The sequence below is a fragment of the Oncorhynchus keta genome, chromosome 31, assembly GCF_023373465.1.
Source record: "Oncorhynchus keta strain PuntledgeMale-10-30-2019 chromosome 31, Oket_V2, whole genome shotgun sequence".
Classification (NCBI taxonomy): domain Eukaryota; kingdom Metazoa; phylum Chordata; class Actinopteri; order Salmoniformes; family Salmonidae; genus Oncorhynchus; species Oncorhynchus keta.
The window spans coordinates 8,200,746-8,212,478 of NC_068451.1; the positions used below are offsets into that span (position 1 = coordinate 8,200,746).

An 11,733-nucleotide genomic window follows, 5' to 3' on the forward strand; every position below is an offset into this window, starting at 1 on the left:
TGGGGTATTGTGTGTAGATTGAAGATGGTAAAAAGAAAATGTTAATCCATTTTAGAATAAGGCCATAAAGTAACAAAATGTGGAAAAAGTCAACGGGTCTGAATACTTTCCAAATACACTGTATCTATATCCAGTCAGTATGGATTGAACTCCAGAAGCTGTTAGTTTGTTATGTAGATTATTTACCACACACACACGCGCCTCACAAATAGTCTAGCTTGAGCAAAATACAATCTGTTGGGCAGAAACAACACGCAGCTCTCAAACAACTGGTTCTTGCATGGAGTAGCCAATAGTGCCATCAGAAAGTATTCACATTCATTTTCCACATTTTGTTGTGTTACAGCCCAAATTTAAAATGGATTCCATTAAGATTGCGTGTAGGCCAGTGACAATACCCCATAATGTCAAACTGGAATTATGTTTTGACATTTTTACTAATTAATTTTTAAAAATGAAAATCTAAAATGTCATGAGTCAGTAATTATTCAGCCCCTTTGTTATGGCAAGCCTAAATAAGTTCAGCAGTGAACATTTGCTTAACAAGTCACATAATACGTTGCATGGACTCACTCTGTGTGCAACAATAGTGCTTAACATAATTTTTGTATGACTACCTCATCTCTGTACCACACACACGTACAAATATCTGTAAGGTCCTTCAGTGGAGAAGTGAATTTCAAACAAATTCAACCACAAAGACCAGGGAGGTTTTCCAATGCCCCGCGAAGAAGGGCACCTATTGGTAGATGATTAAAAAAAGAAAGACATTGAATATCCCTTTGAGCATGGTGACTATATTAATTACACTTTGTATGGTGTATCAAGACACTTAGTCACAACAAAGATACAGGCGTCCTTCCTAACTCAGTTTCCGGGGAGGAAGGAAACTGCTCAGGGATTTGACAATGAGGCCAATGATGGCTTTAAAACAGTTACAGAGTTAAATGGCTGTGATAGGAGAAAATTGAGGATGGATCAACAACATTGTAATTGCGCCACAATACTAACCTAAATGACAACATGAAAAGAAGGAAGCCTGAACCGAATAAAAAAATATTCCAAAACATGCATCCTGTTTGCAATAAGGCACAAAAGCTAAATGTAAAAAAATGTGGCAAAAAAATGCACTTTATCTCCTGAATACAAAGCATTTTGTTTAGGCAAATCCACTGAGTATCTACTGTTCATATTTTCAAGTATGGTGGTGGCTGCATCATGTTATACGAAGATTGTCAAAATTAAAATAAACGGCAAGAACTAGGCCGTTTTTTTAAATTAAAATAAACGGAATAGAGTTAAGCACTGACAAAATTCTAGAGGAAAACCTGGTTCAGTCTGTGTTACACCAGACACCGGGAGACGAATTCACCTTTCAGCAGGACAATAACCAAAAACAAGGCCAAATCTACACTGGAGTTGCTTACCACCAAGAAAACATTCAATGTTCCTGAGTGTCCTAGATACATTATTTTTCACCTTCATTTAACACATGGAATAAAATAATGGAATAAAATAAATTTTACACATGGAATAAACAAATATACAGTCGTGGCTAAAAGTTGAGAATGACATAATGTTCATTTTCGCAGTCTGCTGCCTCAGTTTGTATGATGGCAATTTGCATATACTCCAGAATGTTATGAAGAGTGATCAGATGAATTGCAATTAATTGAAATGTCACTCTTTGCCATGCAAATTAACTAAATCCCCCAAATCATTTCCACTGCATTTCAGCTCTGCCACAAAAGGACCAGCTGACATCATGTCAGTGATTCTGTCGTTAACACAGGTGTGAGTGTTGACGAGGACAAAGCTGGAGATCACTCTGTCATGCTCATAGAGTTCAAATAACAGACTGGAAGCTTCAAAAGTAGGGTGGTGCTTGAAATTATTGCTCTTCCTCTGTCAATCATGGTTACCTGCAAGGAAACACACGCCGTCATCATTGCTTTGCACAAAAAGGGCTTCACGGGCAAGGATACTGCTGCCAGTAAGATTGCACCAAAATCAACCATTTATCGGATAATCAAGAACTTCAAGGAGAGCGGTTCAATTGTTGTGAAGAAGGCTTCAGGGTGCCCAAGAAAGTCCAGCAAGCTCCACGACCGTCTCCTAAAGTTGATTCAGCTGCGGGATCGGGGCACCACCAATACAGAGCTTGCTCAGGAATGGCAGCAGGCAGGTGTGAGCGCATCTGCACGCACAGTGAGGTGAAGACTTTTGGAGGATGGCCTGGTGTCAAGAAGGGCAGCAAAGAAGCCACTTCTCTCCAGGAAAAACATCAGGGACAGACTGATATTCTGCAAAAAAGGTTTGGACTGCTGAGGACTGGGGTAAAGTCATTTTCTCTGATGAATCCCCTTTCTGATTGTTTGGGGCATCCGACAAAAGGTTGTCCGGAGAAGACAAGGTGAGCACTACCATCAGTCAGTCCTGTGTCATGCCACCAGTAAAGCATACTGAGACCATTCATGTGTGAGGTTGCTTCTCAGCCAAGGGACTGGGCTCACTCACAATTTTACCTAAGAACACAGCCATGAACAAAGAATGGTACAAACACATCCTCCGAGAGCAACTTCTCCCAACCATCCAGGAACAGTTTGGTGATGAACAGTGCCTTTTCCAGCATGATGGAGCACCTTGCCATAAGGCAAAAGTGATAACTAAGTGGCTCGGAGAACAAAAGATCAATATTTTGGGTCCATGGCCAGGAAACTCCCCAGACCTTAATCTCATTGAGAACTTGTGTTCAAGCCGCAAGAGGCGGGTGGACAAATAAAAACCCACAAACTCTGACAAACTCCAAGCATTGATTATGCAAGAATGGGCTGCCATCAGTCAGGATGTGGCCCAGAAGTTAATTGACAGCATGCCAGGGCGGATTGCAGAGGTCTTGAAAAAGAAGGCTCAACACTGCAAATATTGACTCTTTGCATCAGCTTCATGTAATTGTCAATAAAAAGCCTTTGACACTTATGAAATGCTTGTAAATATACGTCAGTATTCCAAGGTAACATCGGACAAAAATATGTAAAGACACTGAGGCAGCAGACTTTGTGAAAATTAATATTTATGTCATTCTCAAAACTTTTGGCCACGACTGTACAGTCAATAATAGAGTAGAAAAAATAAAAGTCTATATACAGTGAGTGCAAATGAGGTAAGATAATGGAGGTAAGGCAATAAATAGGCCATGGTGGGGAAGTAATTACAATATAGCAATTAAACACTGGAATGGTAGATGTGCAGAAGACAAATGTGCAAGTAGAGATACTGGGGTGCAAAGGAGCAAGATAAATAAATAAATACAGTATGGGGATGAGGTAGTTGGAAGGGCTGTTTACAGGTGGGCTATGTACAGGTGCAGTGATCTGTGAGCTGCTCTGACAGCTGATGCTTAAAGCTAGTGAGGGAGATATGAGTCTCCAGCTTCAGTGATTTTTGCAGTTCGTTCCAGTCATTGGCAGCAGAGAACTGGAAGGAAAGGCAGCCAAAGAAGGAATTGGCTTTGGGGGTGACCAGTGAGATATACCTGCTTGAGCGCGTGCTACAGGTGGGTGCTGCTATGGTGACCAGTGAGCTGAGATAAGGCGGGGCTTTACCTAGCTGAGACTTGTAGATGACCTGGAGCCAGTGGGTGTGGCGATGAGTATAAAGCGAGGGCCAGCCAACAAGAGCGTACAGATCGCTGTGGTGGGTAGTATATGCGGCTTTGTTGATAAAACGGATGGCACTGTGATGATAGACTACATCCAATTTGTTGAGTAGAGTGTTGGAGGCTATTTTGTAAATTACATCGCCAAAGTCGAGGATTGGTAGGATGGTCAGTTTTACAAGAGTATGTTTGGCAGCATGAGTGAAGGATGCTTTGTTGCAAAATAGGAAGCCAATTCTAGATTTAACTTTGGATTGGAGATGTTTGATATGGGTCTGGAAGGAGAGTTTACAGTCTAACCAGACACCTAAGTATTTGTAGTTGTCCACGTATTCTAAGTCAGAGCCGTCCAGAGTAGTGATGTTGGACAGGCGGGTAGGTGCAGGTAGCGATCAGTTGAAGAGCATGCATTTAGTTTTACTTGTATTTAAGAGCAATTGGAGGCCACGGAAGGAGTGTTGTATGGCATTGAACCTTGCCTGGAGGGTTGTTAACACAGTGTCCAAAGAAGGGCCGGAAGTACACAGAATGGCGTCGACTGCGTAGAGGTGGATCAGAGACTCACCAGCAGCAAGAGCGACCTCATTGATGTATACAGAGAAGAGAGTCCGTCCAAGAATTGAACCCTGTGGCACCCCCATGGAGACTGCCAGAGGTCCGGACAGCAGACCCTCCGATTTGACACACTGAACTCTATCAGAAGTAGTTGGTGAACCAGGCGAGGCAATCATTTGAGAAACCAAGGCTGTCGAGTCTGCCGATGAGGATGTGGTGATTGACAGAGTCGAAAGCCTTGGCCAGATCAATGAATACGGCTGCATAGTAATGTTTCTTATCGATGGCGGTTAAGATATCGTTTAGGACCTTGAGTGTGGCTGAGGTGCACCCATGACCAGTTCTGAAACCAGATTGCATAGCAGAGAAGGTATGGTGATATTCGAAATGGTCGGTAATCGGTTTGTTGACTTGGCTTTCGAAGACCTTAGAAAGGCATGGTAGGATAGATATAGGTCTGTAGCAGTTTGGGTCAAGAGTGTCCCCCCCCTTTGAAGAGGGGGATGACCGCAGCTGCTTTCCAATCTTTGGGAATCTCAGACGACATGAAAGAGAGGTTGAACAGGCTAGTAATAGGTGTGGCAACAATTTCGGCAGATAATTTTAGAAAGAAAGGGTCCAGATTGTCTAGCCCGGCTGATTTGTAGGGGTCCAGATTTTGCAGCTCTTTCAGAACATCAGCTGAATGGATTTGGGAGAAGGAGAAATGGGGAAGGCTTGGGCGAGTTGCTGTTGGGGATGCAGTGCTGTTGACCGGGGTAGGAGTAGCCAGGTGGAAAGCATGGCCAGCCGTAGAAAAATGCTTATTGAAATTCTCAATTATGGTGGATTTATCAGTGGTGACAGTGTTTCCTATCTTCAGTGCAGTGGGCAGCTGGGAGGTGTTCTTATTCTCTATGGACTTTACAGTGTCCCAGAACTTTTTTGAGTTAGTGTTGCAGGAAGCAAATTTCTGCTTGAAAAAGCTAGCCTTGGCTTTTCTAACTGCCTGTGTATAATGGTTTCTAGCTTCCCTGAACAGCTGCATATCACGGTCACGGGGGCTGTTCAATGCTAATGCAGAACGCCATAGGATGTTTTTGTGTTGGTTAAGGGCAGTCAGGTCTGGGGAGAACCAAGGGCTATATCTGTTCCTGGTCCTAAATTTCTTGAATGGGGCATGTTTATTTAAGATGGTTAGGAAGGCATTTTAAAAAAATATCCAGGCATCCTCTACTGATGGGATGAGATCAATATCCTTCCAGGATACCCCGGCCAGGTCGATTAGAAAGGCCTGCTCGCTGAAGTGTTTCAGGGAGCGTTTTACAGTGATGAGTGGAGGTCGTTTGACCGCTGACCCATTACAGATGCAGACAATGAGGCAGTGATCGCTGAGATCTTGGTTGAAGACAGCAGAGGTGTATTTAGAGGGGAAGTTGGTTAGGATGATATCTATGAGGGTGCCCGTGTTTAAGGCTTGGGGGAGGTACCTGGTAGGTTCATTGATAATTTGTGTGAGATTGAGGGCATCAAGTTTAGATTGTAGGATGGCTGGGGTGTTAAGCATGTTCCAGTTTAGGTCGCCGAGCAGAACGAGCTCTGAAGATAGATGGGGGGCAATCAGTTCACATATGATGTCCAGAGCACAGCTGGGGGCAGAGGGTGGTCTATAGCAGGCAGCAACAGTGAGAGACTTGTTTTTAGAGAGGTGGATTTTTAAAAGTAGAAGTTCAAATTGTTTGGGTACAGACCTGGATAGTAGGACAGAACTCTGCAGGCTACCGCCCCCTTTGGCAGTTCTATCTTGTCTGAAAATGTTGTAGTTTAGAATTAAAATTTCAGAATTTTTGGTGGTCTTCCTAAGCCAGGACTCAGACACAGCTAGAACATCCGGGTTGGCAGAGTGTGCTAAAGCAGTGAATAGAACAAACTTAGAGAGGAGGCTTCTAATGTTAACAGGCATGAAACCAAGGCTATTACGGTTACAGAAGTCGTCAAAAGAGAGTGCCTGGGGAATAGGAGTGGAGCTAGGCACTGCAGGGCCTGGATTCACCTCTACATCGCCAGAGGAACATAGGAGGAGTAGAATAAGGGTGCGGCTAAAAGCAATAAGAATTGGTCGTCTAGAACAGAGAGTAAAAGGAGGTTTCTGGGGGCGATAAAATAGCATCAAGGTATAATGTACAGACAAAGGTATGGTTGGATGTGAATACAGTGGAGGTAAACCTAGGTATTGAGTGATGAAGAGAGAGATATTGTCTCTAGAAACATCATTGAAACCAGGAGATGTCATTGCATGTGTGGGTGGTGGAACTAATAGGTTGGATAAGGTATAGTGTAATAAACACTAACCAGAACAGCAATGGACAAGACATATTGACATTAAGGAGAGGCATGCTTAGTCGAGTGATACTGTTACACTGGCAATACAATAGTGCCTATAAGAACATCCAATAGTCAAAGGTATATGAAATACAAATGGTATAGAGAGAAATAGTCCTATAAATACTATATTAACTACAACCTAAAACCTCTTACTTTGGAATATTGAAGTCTCATGTTAAAAGGAACCACCAGCTTTCATATGTTCTCATTTTCTGAGCAAGGAACTTAAAATGTTAGCTTTTTTACATGGCACATATTACTTTCTTCTCCAACACTTTGTTTTTGCATTATTTAAACCAAATTGAACATGTTTCATTATTTATTTGAGGCTAAATTGATTTTATTGATATTTTATATTCAGTTAAAATAAGTGTTAATTCAGTATTGTTGTAATTGTCATTATTACAATGTTTTATTTATTTATTATTATTTTTTCTTATAAATCGGCCGATTAATTGGTATCGGCTTTTTTGGTCCTCCAATAAATCGGTATCGCCGTTGAAAAATCATAGTCGGTCGACCTCTAGTACAGACTGCTGAGGTAAAAGCATAGGCTAGTCCTGAATGTGGGCCACAACGCATGTGAACCATGTTTTGTATTGAGGACTTGAATGTTAAGTGTAGCTAGGCCAATACATTGTTACCAGTCAATATGGTCTGTGCTCTTTAGGCCTAAATGAGTGTTGGCACACTTGCTACAACATTTAATAATCAGAGGAGCTCTCCCTTACCACACACTCTGCTACAATAATCAGATTTATCCCAAGGTTATATTAACATATAGGAAGAGCTATTGCTTAGGGGAACAAGGGATATTGATTTTAGAGTCTTCTTCTATAAAAATGAAGGAAGTCTAGTATTGGAGAAAATTACCAGAGCAAGCAAAGCCAGTCTGACATGGAAGCAAAATAACATTAAAAAAAGATCATGGATGCAGCTTTAAACTTTAAAAAAAGAATGAGAACTCTGAACAGAACACAGGCAGGATGCTGGGGCTGAGCAGTGCAGCTGTCAAGCCAGATTATAAACACAGGGGTTTTAGCATAATCAGAAACTGAAGGTCACTGCTGTTCTTGTTTGTTTCGCTCACGCTCACTCAATCTTTCACATCTGCCCCTCTCCTCCTTTCCTTGCTCTACTGCATTCTCCCTTTTACCTATATACCACTGTCTTTCATTCTCCCACTTCCATCACCACCCTCCCTCTTTCCTCCCTGTCCCTCTCAGTCTTCTTTCTCCCTCTCGACCTTCACCTTGTCTCATCCTCACTCCCTCCAAGCCACTGCACCCAGCTGCCGGGCGCTCTCCCCATCTTCCCCCAGGACAGTGGGCCTCCCCCTGAGTAAGTGAGACAGTCCCTCTCTGGCCTGGCCACAGGCTGACACACCCAGGCTCATTATTATGTTGCGTAGAAATAGCAGGCTGCTGGCTCTTAGCAAATGGCAGTAGGGGATGCAGCAGGGAACACTGCAGGGGCATGAGGAGAGCACACTGCACACAGGAAGAGGAGAAGAATAGGGAGGGAGTGGAGATGGGACGAGCAATGCAAGAAGAGCAATAAACATGTAAAGGAGCTGAGAAGTAGCAATGCGAGATGAAATGATCGCAGTAAGGAGAAGACCGGGAGCAGCGAGGGAACCACAACCAGCGACAGGGAAAAGGATAGAAGTTAGGCTGTGTGTGTGTGTGTGTGTGTGTGTGTGTGTGTGTGTCTCATGTTTCCATTGCCAAACATCCTGTGTCAACAAAACAGCTTTTAATTAGTAACAGTGTGGTCAAAGATGTCCCCTTATTAGAACTTGCAATGATTTCAGTCTAGCCTATGCCCAAAAGTGCAACAAAAACAATGTGCTTAGTCACACATCACATCATTGTGTCAAGTAGCTCTGATTGCACCCGCCACTTCAAAAAACATGACATAAGTGTATGCTCATCATTCCCAGGAAGATCACTTACTATGCAGAATAAAGGAAAACAAGTCCAACCAATACACGCATCACCTAAGCCTGTAACAATGAGTGTCTCCTGGCTTGTTGAGTCAGTTTATCTGTGACATCTTTATACAGGGCACAAGGGAATGTCACATTAAGGACTACCACTCCATAATCACCTATTCACTTTACTCTGCCCAGTCAATGTGTAGCATTTTCCCATCTCACATGGCATAATCCCTGCTAGGGAACAAACAGTGTTTTCTTAGAATTTTTACATTCTATTAACTCTGAGTATCAGAAATAAATCATTTCTCTTGATTAATGCTGATTTGAAATTGCAATCGATGGAATTCTTCAAACACCTACATTGCCTGCTCACCTCAATGAACTGGTAAGAGAAACATGGGTGCTTTACTTTTTCTCTGTTTAGGCTATGAGAACACAACTCAATCTGAACCTCAAAGCAAATAAACCAGACGAACAGTGCAACTCACCTAATTTCATTAAAGAGGCCAGCAGCACCCATAAAGAGATCTCGAAAGGCACCTGTATGTGATGGTAATCTAGAGACAGGACAGGGAAGGCCTTTTTTGTGTATGTGTAGTTAGTATGGTCGTGGCTGCCTGCTATCCCTCGGTGGTCGCGTCCTCCAGTGTTGTCCTGCGCGCTGATGTCCGGTGAGCTTGCAGCTCCAAGCGTCAGTACGGTGCCCTCCAGAAAGATCAACATCACCAGAAGTAGGAGTCCCCGCTCCAGAAAACTTCTGGAGCCATTGGGTGAGTGTAAAACTACGCGAACAGACATGTTGAAATTCGTTTTTTTTTATTTAAAGAATTTAGTGGGGGTGTGCGTGTAATGAACACACTTTCCTCACTAGCAAGTGGTTTTCCAAAGGACCCACAAAATATCCATGTTCGACAATTGGCTGGCTAGCTAGGAAACTTTAGTAAGCTATTTGAGATGGATGCAGCAGTTCCAGGTACTGTGGCAAGCTGGCTAACACCTTTCGTGAAATCAGGAAACGTCGAAGGTACACCGGACCTGGAGTGCTCAAGACACGGCTACAGTGCTGTTAGTTAGCTAGTTACATATCCTCTCCTAAATAGCACATTTTTTAATTGAACACTTGGTCCGAAATGTTGTTTTAGATACTGGGAGCGTAGGTTAACCTCTTCGGTGAAAGATGGCATTGCTCACCGCCGAAAAAGAAAAGAAAAAGATGCTGCTCATACAATTCCGGTTCCACAAGAAGATAAATATCCTCAATAATGTCCGCGGTTACAGCTGATCGAAGTCCAATATTGACCTTGAATTAAACGTTTAGAACTGTCACGTTGCATTTGTGGGGGATCCGAGATATATGAACTCCATTCCATGCATCGGGTGTATGCCGCCGTACCCTGTCCCGGACAGAACAAGACCTTCTTTGAACTCAGTCAGTATGAGGATGCGTGGCTCCGACAGTGACTTCTGATGTTATCACTCCGCCAATGTACTCCTGTAATGTGACGTTAGCGAGATAAATACAACCTTTCAAAACGCACACCCTTTCGCGGAGGGAGGAGAATGAGGAGGGAGCCCTTTTTATTTTCGAACACACTGACATCTATTGGGGGGAGGTGCGCGAGAGGACGTGAGAGATGTATCTTAAATGTTCATATATGGAAAAGCCATACATTTATTTGTTCTTTTTTTTGCTAAATTCATGTTCAATATTCTGTCTAGGCCCAATGGGTAGTCGCAAGCTTCACATTCTGTCTCAGGAGACTTGATCTACCTGGACTGCAGGGCAGAACAACGCTACAGTATGGCTAGCCTAGTATCTGGCATCTGTTGGAATTGATTGCACCATACACTCCATTTTATTTAAGTCTTCATTGTAGGCTAATTCAAAATGTACCTCTAGGGTGATAATATATTGTTATAAATGCATTGATTGACAAGATATCCAACTGGAATGTTCTCTTTAAAATAATTTTCAATTCAATATCAAAATTGTGTTATGGAAATGGGTGTGTTTTTGTCAGTCCAGCCCAAAACATTTCACCATCCCTTCAATATCAAATGTGTGTTATGGAAAAGGGTGTGTTTATTTGTGAGTACAGACAAAACATTTTGTCATCAATTTCATAATTATAATTTAGTAATGTCCTGGGTGCTGACACCATGTCACGAATAGCATACTGTACACAACCGATTTGTGCTTGTTTACTTTGACCTTTAGAATAGTCTGAAATGGTGTTTAGTGTCTCCCAGTAACACTTTAACCCCCACAGCTTGCCAGATACGTTAGTACCATACCACTGAAGGTGTCTGGCTTGTAATTACTGTGGTGGGAAATGGTATGGTCATTGTGAGCTGCTTGCTTCTTTAAAAAAAATGAAATGCTCATAACAATTAGTGTAATAACACATAGGAGAATGAGTAGATCGGGTGCTGCTGATGATTATCATGTTGGGTGTCATCAAATATTTAAAGGAGGTGAAGGTTGTTGAAAAAGTGCTCTTTATATGAAGCCTTTTGAAGCACACAATGACCATTCATGCAATGTCAACATTCTTATTCATTTACAGTATTTATATTGTTGCTGTAAAAGTTGTAATTAATCAAAGGGGATTAGGTAGTTTAGCCTCTGTCTGACCTGCCAGCACCTGTATGCAATTTACCACAGAGATAATAGCTGCATGAATAAGTTATGATGAATACCAATCGAATGACTGTGTTGCTGCACCTCATGCCCCTGGGGCTTGGGCACACACGTTGGCATGGGGAACCAAGTGTCCCTGTATGCAGCCTTGCACTCATGGGGAACCAAGTGTCCCTGTATGCACCCTTGCACTCGGTTCCTGCAATGCCATAAAAGATTGAAGTGCGGCACGATAGTGAGACACACACACATACACACACAGAGGTTTGCTGTGCCTATTTTTCAAATAGTTCTTCAAGGGATATTGCATAATAGATTTTTCTAATTTACTTGAGATAAAGTGTATGATAAAAGTCAGGAAATACACACATTTTAAGGCCAGGACAAAGTTAATTGAAAATGATTTCCCCATCCAAAATCTATTTGTCTGGATATGAATAGTTGTATAAGTGGCCCAGCTTACTTTTATGGGTTGTTCCATTCGATTTCAATCACTGTTCGACTGCACCCCATTTTGATTTGAACAAAACGTTCTATACATTTTTTCCGATGGTAGAAGTATTCAGAAAGTAACTT

At 42.4% G+C, this 11,733-nt stretch overlaps 1 protein-coding gene across 19 annotated transcripts in view; it reads right to left on the minus strand.

The window, feature by feature from the left end:
* LOC118364304 (sodium/hydrogen exchanger 1-like) overlaps window positions 1–10,716 on the minus strand; it is an 80,124-nt gene extending 69,408 nt beyond the window's left edge. For 18 of the 19 annotated variants that reach the window (XM_052489431.1, XM_052489432.1, XM_052489429.1 and 15 more), the window contains exon 1: window positions 9,005–10,716. In XM_052489431.1, coding sequence (XP_052345391.1) covers window positions 9,005–9,314 — 310 coding nt within the window. In that variant the 5' untranslated portion in view covers window positions 9,315–10,716. The remainder of the gene's footprint in view (window positions 1–9,004) is intronic. The other variant, XM_052489437.1, reaches the window with a different exon arrangement.
* Window positions 10,717–11,733: the final 1,017 nt, after the last annotated feature.